General features: G+C 46.4%; 2 protein-coding genes across 2 annotated transcripts; one reads left to right on the forward strand and one right to left on the reverse strand.

Annotated features, from left to right (window-relative positions):
• Positions 1-55: 55 nt before the first annotated feature.
• chst7 (carbohydrate (N-acetylglucosamine 6-O) sulfotransferase 7) lies at positions 56-4,043 on the reverse strand. The gene is made up of 2 exons (XM_076148646.1): positions 2,530-4,043; positions 56-997 (listed from the first exon to the last, which is right to left on the reverse strand). Exon 1 carries the CDS (start codon positions 3,826-3,828, stop codon positions 2,563-2,565), a length of 1,266 nt encoding a protein of 421 aa, XP_076004761.1. The 5' UTR covers positions 3,829-4,043; the 3' UTR covers positions 56-997; positions 2,530-2,562.
• Positions 4,044-4,371: 328 nt separating this feature from the next.
• tubgcp5 (tubulin gamma complex component 5) lies at positions 4,372-12,895 on the forward strand. The gene is made up of 23 exons (XM_076148647.1): positions 4,372-4,739; positions 4,845-4,898; positions 5,157-5,265; positions 5,422-5,518; positions 5,609-5,688; positions 5,841-5,976; positions 6,153-6,270; positions 7,245-7,334; positions 7,532-7,625; positions 7,707-7,959; positions 8,240-8,442; positions 8,540-8,655; positions 8,740-9,008; positions 9,102-9,300; positions 9,388-9,576; positions 9,660-9,842; positions 9,921-10,005; positions 10,086-10,206; positions 10,740-10,891; positions 11,235-11,360; positions 11,559-11,647; positions 11,968-12,068; positions 12,200-12,895. The coding sequence occupies exons 1-23, from the start codon at positions 4,606-4,608 to the stop codon at positions 12,244-12,246; spliced, it is 3,045 nt and encodes a 1,014-aa protein (XP_076004762.1). The 5' UTR covers positions 4,372-4,605; the 3' UTR covers positions 12,247-12,895.
• Positions 12,896-13,104: the final 209 nt, after the last annotated feature.

Genomic DNA, 13,104 nt, shown 5'->3' on the forward strand with positions numbered 1-13,104 from the left:
CCAGGGGCATGAATGAGGTCATTTAGAGTCTTCACTAAAACTTTATTGAAGTCACTTTAAATACGTTATTGTTGACAACTCTTGAGAACATGTATGACTAAACCAACTTCTAAAGTTGAAGACATGATCTTGACAACATTTTATCCCTCCGACACACTTATCAGAGCGATAAAACACATTTGACAGGATTTTAGAAAGCAATAAGTGTTTTTGTTAGGACATGAACACATATATTAATCACAGTACCGTGTGTGTGTGTGCGTGTGTGTGTGTGTGTAAAGCTGGTAAAAGTTTGTTGGCAGAGGACAGCAGCAGCTCTCCAAGACTCGTTGGTGGGATATTAGAAGATTTCACACCAATGTGAGTGTTTTGTCAGTAGGGTGCTGCAGATGTCTGGATTCCTGAGGGGTCGGGGGTGGAACAATAGTTCCTCAGTCGGGGCCTCTTTGCAGAAAATCCTGTAGTTTCTTCTTTCAGAGCGCTCGGACACTCGTCCAGTTAGGCAGATAGGAGCAACATGGCAGACATCTTAGGCGTTGGTGCTCAAGATGTCTGCCATGTTTAGTCTTAGCTCTACACAGAAAGTCATAGGTGAGAGTGAACCAAACTCTGCCACCAGATTCCAAGACAGACCAGCGTGGGGCTTATTTGGGCCCTCGTCTGCAGGGGATTGAGGAGGGATTAGTGCTGATTAAAGCACGGGAGGATCGAGGCCAGCGGGGCTCTCTTTAGTTCATTTCTCCCATGTTTCCTCTTCGTGTCGTGTGTGAGTCTCACTGCTGGTGCACAGTTGCTCTCACACTGTCAGAAACACGGTGCCAGTTCCCGGTTTTAAAATCCACGAGTCGTGAGTGGCAGCTTTGCACTTGGATTTTCTTCAGTTCATGGACTCGGCCCGGCCCGAGGGAGGCGACCCACAGAGCCGTGCTAGTGAACCACATTCCAATTGCTGTCTTTGTTATTCCACCTTTTGCCCTTAGCCCTAAATGCCAGGCCCCTGGAAGAGAAAAGAAGTCCTTCAGCACTGGATGAAAAACTCATGTGACAATAACAACCCCCCACCCCCATCCCTCCCTTTCAAGTTAACTGGACATTAAAACAGACAGGAGAATAAATATCACACACACATTTAATAGTATTAATAATGCTCTTGTGAACATCCCAAGGGGTCGATCAATACGTGTCTAAGTGCTGCAGCGATCACTACAGATCCCAGATCCTGACTGAAGCGTTCAGGCCGTATCTGCTCCATGCTGACGGCTTGCAGACAGCCCCGCTCTAAAGGGTCTGCTTGTGGAAGCTGGCGGTGACAGGCTGTTGGTAACCAGGGGAGCTCTATCCCGTCACGGACAGCCGTATACAATGATCCCCTTTTCCACAGCGCGGACTAAAGCCCAGTGACTCTCCGCCTGCCCCGGCTATCCATGAGAGGACCCCCACATTGCCAGGGAGAGGACAATGAGGCCTCTATTAAACAGCAGATCAGTTGGTCATTAAGGAGGGACACATGTTTCTCTGTCTCGCTCTGATAGCCACATAAATCAGTTGCAGAGGCGTCAGCTCTGCTTCACACAGACACGCTGGAATCCCACATCATCTGAAATATGCATCTTACTGTTCAGCCTGTGGAGGAGGGAGGATCTTTATGTGATCTTCATTGATTCTCACACCAGGTTTAGTCAGATTTGGGCCTTTTGTTAGGAATTTGTCACAGAATTTGAGTCTTTACAGTAAAAAATAATGGTTTGATAAATCTGTAATGGAAACATTCATTGGTTTCAGCCCTGATCAATACATTTAACATGGGAATCAAAGAAGTGGACCACATCAAAGTCTGACTCTGCCACAGTGCAGTAACCTCTCTCTCTCTGTTTCCATGAGGAAATGTGTTTCCACGCTCATGAGCGATGAGTTCACTGGATTCTTTTTAATTACACTTATTTAGATGCTAAAGGTGTTTTTGTATTGCTGTTTGTATTACTGCTACTTTTGGTACTGATAGTTTGATTGCTTTTCCTCTTAAGCTCCTTTAAATATGTTTCACTTATTGCTGTTAAATCTTGATTTTATGCTGCCTTCTGTTTTTAATTATGAGTATATCTGTTTGTTTTACTTTCCCTACCCTCGTTCTGAGCAAAACCAACGATTGCAACAGAAACTCTGTCCCCCGGGGCTTAATAAAGTTTGAATCAAGCCTTTTACTACTGAGAGAATAATGCAGGGGTTGTGATTTCCGTATGGATGCTGTTTTCAATTTCCTCACCTGCAGAGGAGGGAGGTCAGAGGTCAGGGATCATCTACAGTACAGACTGGGCCCTGGAGCTCGGCTGGGTAGGACAGATGCCTGACTGCTCTTGGCCTTGAACCTGATTCCTAAGGGACTGCTAGTCCTAAGGGACTGCTAGTGTAGCTTTAACCAAAGCAGAAGATCAGTGTTGATACGCTGCAGCTGAGCGAGAAGGTGTCGCCTATTTAATTCCATAATTCCTTCACCCTTGCATGAACTTTCCCTCCCTTGTGCCATCATACCTTAAGCCAATGATTCCTGGTGGCAGGGCGCAGCTACGTTTTCTCCACGTTGTGTTTGTGATACTCCAGCTGCCTCATGACTTCGCTGCAGTAGGCCTCCACCTGAGTTATCTGCTCTACACTCAGTCGCTCTCTCCAGGCATATATGGCCTCCTTTGCATCCCTGGACGATATGAGGAACGGCTTGTCAGAGGAGTAACCCTGGCCATGCGTCATGTTCAAGGCAAACTTCTCCAGAGCGGGGGTAACGGAGAGGTTGGAGAAGCGGTAGAGTCTCTGTAGCTCCTCCATGGGATGCAGGACCAGGTCCTCGTAGCGGATGTGGAGGTAGTTCCTCTTGAGCCAGGGAGGAGCGTTCATCACCAGCATCATGTCCCTCAGCCAGTTGTCACAGATGACCTCCATGGCGCTGGACACGTAGCTCTCGGCCCTGTTCATCCTGTTGCTTGGCACCAGCAGACGCTTGTACTTGTCAGTTTGCCTCTTGCTCCTCAGCACCTGGATGCTCTCCTTCACCAGGGCTTGTTTGGACTTCAGACGTGAGTTGTGGACGGCCCTCGGGTCTCTGAAGAGCTGGATGATCTGGAGATTGATCGCGGGGTCCTTCATCAACGGAACCAGCGTGCTCATGTCCAACACACGCACTCCTTTGATCACCATCACCGGGTACTTCTTGCACTCCTTCTCCAGCTCCCTGATGTCCCTCTTTTGGCACTTTGCGCACAGGTCTTCCCTCACCAGCCCGACTTCGTGGCGCTTGTGCGCGTCACACAGCGGCTCGGAGCAGATCACTTTGTTCATTTTCCACCCGAATATGAACGAAGTGGTGACGTTCGGCGTGCCGGCGTAAAGTTTGAGGACGGAGAAGTCGCAGCGGTACAGCGCGTTCATCATGTCCCGCACGGCGCCCTGCAGGCTCCCCGCGTCCCCCGGGTACAGCGCCTGCCAGATGTGCCACATGGGCTCGTACAAGTAGAACACATCGGGGTGCTGATTGAATAACTCCCCCAGAAAAGACGAGCCGGTCCTCCATGTGGCGTGCAGGTAGATGTGTATGCGAGACTGATTGCGGTTGGCGGTGTAGCCCGTCGCGTCGGTGCCGTTGCCGTGCGTGTCACCGTTATCCCACAGCTGAGCCACCGTGTTCTCCAGATCGGGGCATCTGGGCTGTTGCACTAACGGTCCGTCTCTCACGTGTGCAGATTTATCCCGGTAATCTAACACGTAAGGAATCAGCAGAAGCAAACCCGAGTAGGCGAGTATGAGGATCAAGTACTTCTTCTGTAACCTCCTCTTCATTTCCTCTTCACCGATGGGAAGCTAGCTTCTTCTTCTTCTTCTTCTGCTGCTTCGGAGGCTCAGCACCGCGCTGTGAGAGGCACCGGGGACGCTGCATGAAAGTTGTGTGTGTGTGCGTGTGTGAGAGAGAGACAGACTGACTGACTAAGAGTGTGTGTGTGTTTGGGAGAGAGAGGGAGAGAGAGAAGGGGGGGGGGGGGGGGGTATTAGCCACGCCCCATTTTGTGAAAACAAATTATTCTTTTTTTATAATTATTTTTTGCAACAGCTCAGAAACATTTTATTAGTACATTGCCGTGAGCTAAAAAAGGAAAAAAACCCCAATAATAATTATTAAATAAAAACCTGCAACCGAATGCAATGAATCATCAAACATACAAATATAATCTAAACTGGTATTTTTGTGTTACTCTACGTTGCTGCTCGTCACTGAAAACGCTGACAGGTTTGAACAACAGTCGTCTGATAAAAATGTCCACATTTAAACTCGTTTTGTTTTTGTTGTTTTGTATTTTGAGGGTTGTTGATGTCGCGCATGCGCACATGTGTCCACAGAGTCTGAAGTTACGCGCTCCAGCAGCAGAGAGAGATTCAATGGAGGAGCAGAGCCGCGCTGCTGCTGTATTCACTCTGGGTCCAGCTCCGTTCCGGTGTTCGTTCTGGTGGTCGCCGGCCGTCGCTGGTAGCTCCCGGTGACAGATAGACGCTCACCGCCTCCGCAGCATGCAGGAGACCAGAGAGAGAAGCTAGCTAAGCCCTGAAGCTAACAGCATCACCATGGCGCACTGGAGCACCTTCGAGAAGGAGACGGAGAGGGAGACTAAGAGGCTGGTCGGCTGCATCAGCGGGGTCGAGGATGAAGAGGACCACAACTTCCAGCTGGCTCTGAAATTTGCCTGGTCGAATTTCAAGTGAGTTAGCTATGACCCGCATGATGGGCGAGCCTGACAGCTGCTAAGCTAACGATAAGCAGACTGCACGGTAGTGATGATGCTAACGCTTCCTTTACTTGTCAGATTCCATCGCTATCTGGATGTGGACAGCCACAAGGTGCAGCGCAGCATCAGAGGGTGAGTGGGCCCGTTACACCTTATCTCCCCCCCCCCCCTTTTCATATCACAACACACACACACACACACACACACACAGCACATATGGGTCAGCGCAGAGCAACAATGTACTCTTCAATGAGAGATGAGTTGACGTTGACATAGGTATGACAAGTATTCAGTCAGGTTACAGTGACAGAATGCTTTAGTTTGACATGACAGAGCTCGGGTCGCTCCTTGTTGCTGGCCTCCTCATGTTGACCCTGCTGTGCCCTCCAGGATCTATGAGAAGCTCATGGTCCACTCAGACCTGAGGAAAGCAGAAAGCTGGATGAGGCTGACTGAAGACTTCCTGAACTCACCGCTGCCTAATACAGATGGAACAAAGGTAGGAGACAGACATGAGTCGGCACAAGAACCTCTTACTGACCCAGGTTTCGTGACTGAGACTGTAACGGGGTTGTCACTGCTCACACACACTTCAGCAGCTGTTACAAACACACCCAGGAGTGTTCATGTTGCCTTCATGTTCTCTTTCTTGCAGACAGATGTGCATTTCAGTGTTCTGTCACTTCTGCTTTGCTTATCGGATTCCCCCTCAAACACCAGCTTCACTGAGACGCCCCGGCTGAAGGAGGCGGGTCTGTGGCCTTCATAGTCACAATGTTCAACCACATGAAAGTGCTGACCTGTGAAGTGAACCATTATCTCTTTACATTGTGTCCTGACAGAACCTGAAGACGACTTTGACTGGGCCAAATATCTGCTGGACGGTGAGGACATAGACACTGGACCGTACCCCGATACTCCAGTGAGTCAATCTAACCTTAGTATGGAGGAGTATAGAGAACCTCTGCAACATATAGTCTTACTGTCAATCACTGCGTAGTAGCTTCATTAAGCTTTTAGTCAAATACACTTAGAAGTTAAGGGAAGGCTAAAGTCCAGTGTTGGGACTTTCAGGAGTGGTCTGAAGAGGAGAGTGAGGAGGAAGACAGTCAGCAGCCAATCAGCAGGGAAGACTCTGGGATCCAGGTTGACAGAACCCCCTTGGAGGACCAGGACAACGCCAACAAATCAGTTCCAGTCCCATGGACAGGTACAAACCGTCCTCTCAGCAGAACAACACACTCGCCTCATCAGGCAGTGTCATGACATTACTGAAGCATCTATGTGAAGAGTGCTGAGGCAGGATCACAATGTTCTCCGTCTCTTTCAGTCTGTTTTGGGTCCGCTGTGTGTTTGATTGTGTCATTGTTGTTTGTGTGCTTCCAGTGGGTGAGCCTGATGCCCGGGCGTGGCTGGAGCAGCATGTGGTGACGCCTTACTGGGCCAATCACGCTGCTCGCTTTCCTCACAGCCTGCATTTACACTCTAATCTGCTCAATGTTTGGTAAGTTGGCAGGGTTGCCTGTATTGACACTTTGATAGAAAGACTGAATCAAAGCAAAGATGATGTTTAGTCTGTCTGAAATGGGAAACAAAGGTCTTCTGATAGGCCCGTCCTTTAAGGGGACGTTAAGGCTTTTTGTTATTGTCCCTCATCTTATTGTGCAGTATAGTTTGGAGTGTGTGAAACTTAAAGGAATGCACCCAGTAAGACAAACCCATAGGTGCTGAGCTGCCTGTAAAGCTTCTTCCTGATTGGTCCATAACATGGGACGAATAAAGAATTATCTTATGTTGAAATCAACGCGCTACACATCTGAATTGCTCGCTAACACACCCAGGACTTGCAAGGCTAATGAGGAGGTAATCAAGTGTTTCATAGTCAATAGGTGTTTCCAGATCAGGGCTGAATTAGTTCCAGTCTTTCCCTAACACGTCTGCATGTCTACACACTCGCTCAGAAGCCAACGATGTGCATGCTCGGCGAGACAGCCAGTCCAGAATCACGTCTAATCTAGTCTGTCGACAGTCTGTGGTTGCTTGATGCAACTGGCCAATCAGATCATAGCTGGGCCATAAAGACACACTACCTCAAAGTGTCTGTTCTCTCTCAGTGTGCACTATGTGTTGCAGCAGAGGAGAGTAGAGGTGTATCACTTCTTCTTTATTAAGGTTTAAAAATGGACTCCTAAATGAAACTGAGACCATAGAAAGCCGTGTCATATCTCCACAAGCTAAATAGATCTATGATACTTTGTGCTGCTAATTTTCCAATTGTGTGAAATAACAAACAAATGGCAGGTATGATCAATAAACAGGGATAGTTGGATTGATTGGTTTGGTATTTAGTCTTTGAAAGTTGATATTCTGATGCTGTATGATTACTCTGATACAAAGTGATCAATCTAACATCACAGGGTTTCTTTGTTTGATCACTCTTCTGTTCACATTTTCATCCTGACTTTCTCTCTTCCACAGGGATCAACATCTGTATAACACTGATCCTTTGTATCTGCCTGAAGAAAAGGCCTTTGTCACAGAGACTCAAGTAATAAGGGAGACGCTGTGGTAAGATGTGATAATGCTCTGGCCAGCTGCCATGTTTGTTTGGTAAACTCACAAAGAAAATTAACCCCTAACCTCTCAGAAGCTAAAGCTCGTTTGATTTAAACATTTGAGTGATTGTAAAGTTGACTGAATGTCCATTTGTCCTGCGTTCTGCTTTGTCGCATAGTTGAGCAGGAATGTTCGGGTTTGTGTTGCAGGCTTCTATCTGGAGTGAAGAAACACTTTATATTCCAGCATCATGATGGGAAAGTGTCTGTAAGGAACAATGTGGTGGTGACACATCTGACCAGCGTGAGTTTAAAAAGCTGAACTGTGTCTTAAATCATAACTAATCAACCCAAACACACTGCTGACTTCCCTCTCATGCTGCAGAACTGTCTGCGCTCAGTGTTGGAGCACATCGCCGTGTACGGGCAGGCCGTGTTCAGGCTGCAGAGGTTCATAGACGAGGTGACGGGGTACAGCTCGGAGCCGTGCCCACCGGGATCCGCTTCCACCCACGGCTACAAGAAGGGATCGGAGCCTCCCTTCAGGACCTACCAGGCCTTTGTCTGGGCGCTCTACAAGTACTTCACCAGCTTCAAAGAGGAGTTGACCACAATCGAGAGGGAGCTCATATGCAAAGGCAGGTGGAAGCATGAAGCAGGGGGGAAACTCACAATTTAATCCCTAAACTTTTAACATTTGAAGGAAACAATGGAGTGCAGATACTGTATATAGGGGGCCAAGATGGTGGACTGGCAGCTGGAGAGTTGCCAGTTTGCCTCCAGGGCACTGCCGAGGTGCCCTTGAGCAAGGCGTCATACGCATGTAAAGCTTCAGCTCCAGGATGACACACTTGTATTTTGGTCCACAGGGGATTTGTTTCTGCTGATGCTTGATTCGTCATTTTGTTTTTCTTTAAGACGAGACAGTGACCTTGTCTGGCGTTCTGGAGCGCCTCAGTCCACATTTGGCACAGATCAAAGTACTGCACAAAGTCTTCTGTACCGGGGTTGCTGAAGTCCCCCCTGAGATCCCCAATGTCGTGAGGGCTTCCCACCTGCTCAACACGCTGTACAAGGCTATCCTGGAGTATGACAGCGTGGGGGAAGCATCAGAGCAGGCTGTGAGTCCGCCCTCTGTGCGCTCGTCAGATAATGCATTGGGCTGAACTCCTGGGTTTAGACAAGGAAACAAATGTGTCCGTTTGATTCCTTTACTAGGTGGCTCTGTTGTTTTCACTGTGGACCGAGACAGTCAGGCCATATTTGGAGATTGTGGATGAATGGATTGTTCACGGCCACCTGTTTGACCCTGCCAAAGAGTTCATCATCCAAAGGTATGAAGAACTGAATGTAACAATCTCAGTCTTTTATCTTCTTCAGTCCACATTTCCCACCGAACACTTTTCTCACTTCCCCAGGAACAAAGATGTGCCGGTCAACCACAGGGACTTCTGGTACGCCACATACACACTGTACAGCGTGTCTGAGACGGTGGAGAATGATGAGAAGCTGAACGATTCGGCCAGTGGGAGCTCTGGAGGGGATCAGGGCTCCAGCAACAGGCAGCTCACCATGGTGTCCTTCCTCAAACCCGTCCTCAAGCAGATCATCATGGCAGGGAAGTCCATGCAGCTGCTCAAGAACCTAGACTGTAAAGAGGCCGAGCAGTCTGAGAGATCCTCTAGAGGTCAGTGTTTGTCTGTAGTTCTCTCTTTGGCTCTTGGTGTAGTGGAGAGGGTAACCAGGTCACACACTAAGCTGGGGTTTGCTGTTGTTGCAGATGCAGAGAGGAAGAGTCTATACACACTGTTTCTGGAGTCTGTGCAGTCACGCGTCCGCAGCCGTGAAGAATCTCCCACAGACACAGTGACCGAACAGCTGGCCAATAAGAGGAGCCTGATAAAGATGCAGTCCATTGTGGCAAAGCATCTGGAGATCGACGACGTCCACGATCCACTGCTGGCCATCAACTTTGCCAGGTAAGCAGTTTTACAGACTTCAGGTGAGAGGGGATCACATGTTTATAAAGCAGGAGTGTTCTTAAAGGAGCTCTGGTTCCCCCACAGGCTCTACTTGGAGCAGAGCGACTTCCACGAGAGCTTCTCTGGAGGTGAGTTCATTGTGGACCGCTCCTCTCAGTCCGTCACCTGTCAAACCTTTGAGCTCACCCTGCGCTCCTGCCTCTACCCCCACATTGAGAGGAGGTACATCGAGTGCTGCGGCAACCTCATGAAGACTCTGAAGAAAGACTTCAGGTAGGCAGCGCCTGAGTTCCATCAGTGAGGTTGGTGAGTTTGTATCGGTGCAGGTGCAGCAGAGCTCCTCTGTGTCTCCTCAGGCTGCTGGAGTATCTCCAAGCCATGAGGAACTACTTCCTCCTGGAGGCCGGAGACACCATGTATGACTTCTACACCGCCATCTTTGACAAAGTGCTGGAGAAGGAGAGCTGGCAGCAGCTGTCTTTCCTCAACGTGCAGCTGCAGGAGGCAGTTGGACAGCGCCACCCAGAGGACAGTAGCAGGTATTGCATGTTATAGAAAGACTACAGCCTGCATGTTTTCCCAGTATAGTTTCTTTAGATACGTGTGTGTGTTTCCAGGTTATCTATCTTCTTGGAGCCCATTGACCCGGCCAGGAAGAAGCACCCTGTGAATAACCTGGAGGTCCTCACTCTGAGTTACAAGGTGAGCAAAGCCAATGCACCTGCTTAGATGTCATGAAGGCCCAGTTGAGTTGAGATTCCTCATAATGTTTCTCTCCACAGGTCCCCTGGCCTGTCGACATCGTGATCAGCTCCGAGTGCCAGAAGATTTACAACCAAGTGTTTCTCCTGCTGCTGCAGATCAAATGGGCTAAATACAGTTTAGATACGCTTCGTTTCAGTGGTAGGTGTCGGCCTCAAACTGTCTCACTGCTCTGCTATTCATGACCCCAGAGTAGAGAGGCTAATACTGCATGTAGGTGATGAGTGATGGAACATGGAGGACAGAACCTTTATAGACACAGTTACAAATTAAAAAGCTTGACTTAACTTCACTTCTCAGAAGGAACAACAGAAAGAAGGAAGGGATTAAATATTCAACTCCGGACCCTGAAGGGAGCATAAATACAAGAATTTGAGATGTCATGTTAATTTATACAATGGATACCTGCATAATAATATATATATATATATATATATATATATATATATATATATATATATATATATATATATATATATATATATATATATATATATATATATATATATATATATATATATATATATGTGTATATATATAAAAACTGCAAATCCATCATTTGCATGAGCAGAATCTCATATGAAACATGCATGCACGCGATCATTTAATAATGTGACTATAATAATAATGACTTTACCAGTTTCTCCCTAATATATAAAATATGTTCCCTATAGATTTCACTGAGGTCCTGAAGAGACTGGAGGCCGGTCTGCCTGAGGAAGCGACGGGCAAAGAGCCTTTAAACAAACAGATTCACCGGATGTGTCTACTGCGGGTCAAACTGATGCACTTTGTCAACAGCCTTCATAACTACATCGTGACCAGGGTGAGATGAGTCATGGAATATGTCTGATGACTCACTCCCACGTCATTCACAGTCAGAAATACAAACCCTGACTTTCAGCAGCTTTACAGCAAAAGTGTTAATGCAGGAAAATACTAAAGTCAGTTTCTGCTTTTGTAAGCAACCATGGAGACCATAGAAGTCAGTGGCCTTGAATGCATCAATAACAGTAGCATTCATGAGGATTTCAACGGTTTTACAATGTAGAGTTTACAGTCCAGTATGTCTGAAGGGAAAAAGTAAAACAAGGCAACTCACAGCAAGCTCCCCCTTCATGGTCTTCATCTGAAAGAATGAACATATTGATGTGACTGTGTGTTGGCAGATCCTGCACAGCACAGGCCTGGAGTTTCAGCATCAAGTACAAGAAGCAAAGGACCTGGACCAGCTGATCAAGATCCATTACAGATATCTGGCAACCATTCATGACCGCTGCCTTCTGAGGGAGAAGGTAACCAGCACACACAGGAAGTCACCTGGTTGGACTAAAGCATAGACTGTTTACTAGCTCCAGAGTTCCTCTCTTGAAGCTGAAGTCATGTTATCATGTTCTCTGCTTTAATTAGGCAGGGAGGGGGCAGGGGGTGGGGGCGGGGCTTGCTTTGACAGGAGTCATTTATTTACAAAATGTGTTGTCTTGTTTTCCCAGGTCAGCTTTGTGAAGGAGGCCATAATGAAGGTTCTTAATCTAGTTCTCATCTTCTCTGACCGATGGCAGGCTGGATTTGGAGCATGGAAGTAAGAACCTTGACTAGAAATAGCTTTTTACAAGAGTTGCCATACATCCGTTACTGTGGCTGCAACAGAGCCAACGCTCCTGTGGTTTCACCTGTGGGTTTCCTGTTGTTGTGAGAATATTGGCCCTGAAAAGCTCTATTGTAATGAATAACTTGATCATGAAACACATCAAACAACATTTAATGACTCAATCATAATCCATGTAGAAAGGTTTTAAACATTTAAAGATTATTACATACACATGTCTTTAAATGATTCAGATGGACAGAAGAGTGTGTGTCCTGTTCTGACTCCATATTGTATTGACCATTTCATTTCAGAATCGAGTCCATTGATAAAATGGAGTCTGATTTCAAAAACTGTCACATGTTCCTGGTGACGATACTGAACAAAGCTGTGTGTCGGGGCTCCTTTCCACATCGTAAGTGACACCCTTATTCTTCATCTATGCTCATTCACACAAAATAATGATGAACTCTTTACCTGATGTACTGATAGGACTGATTAACATGGACGTTATTCTTAGTTATATTTTCTTTCCTCTGCTTCCAGTGGAGTCCCTGGCGCTCTCTCTGATGGCAGGATTTGAGCAGTGCTGAGGATCTCTGAGTCCGTGTGTGTCATTGTGTCATGATTACACGTGATGTCACTGCTGGAGACAGCTTGGTGTTGGAGGATTATCTTTGTTCAAAGGCTTCAGCATAACAAGATACAAAGATAACAGCACATGATGACTCCTAGAGTTAAGAACCTTTTGTAAAGGTATTTTTTATATGTTGATTGAAAGGACAGTGAGTGTACAGATGCTGAATAAATACTGCACAATGCTGTGGATACTGAACATGTTGTCATTGTTTCATATAATGAAAACTTGCTTTGTTATAAATGATCATTTAATTAACAATAATGAAGTAACCATCATCTAATTCAAACTTGAAACACCAAAGCCACAGAAGTGTAGAAGATATCTGAATCTGATCATTTTAGTCATTAATATTAACCATAGCATGTTTTCTCATTTGTTAACATTTTATCTCTTAATCACATTAAGTATAAAATGTAGCTCTGAAATACTGGTTATCCTTTACATTTGAGTCCAAGGGAAGGGACGGTTTCAAGATCACTAGAGGAGCAAGACAACTGGACTCTTTACACTTTAGGCTTGTACATTTGATTCATATCAGTGATTGGTGATATTTATAATAATATAATAATAATTAAACTGAAATTAATAAATGGAGGACCTTCTCCTGCTGTGAGCTAATGAGTTTATACCAAAAACACCAATCTTGTACTGAAGGAAAGAAAACCACCAATAGTCAGAAAAAAAGTTCTATTCTCTCTGTGGTGATAGAAACGTAACTAATATTGTGAAGAAGTGCGTTTTGGGGAGCAAATATCAAAGTGGCCCAACTTGACTTAGGAATGTGACGGTTATTGTTGTTGGTGTGTCAGTT

This window comes from Genypterus blacodes, unplaced genomic scaffold (assembly GCF_046128005.1).
Source record: "Genypterus blacodes isolate CSIRO-AG114 ecotype Tasmania unplaced genomic scaffold, CSIRO-AGI_Gbla_v1 ptg000041l_1, whole genome shotgun sequence".
NCBI classification, from domain to species: Eukaryota; Metazoa; Chordata; class Actinopteri; order Ophidiiformes; family Ophidiidae; genus Genypterus; species Genypterus blacodes.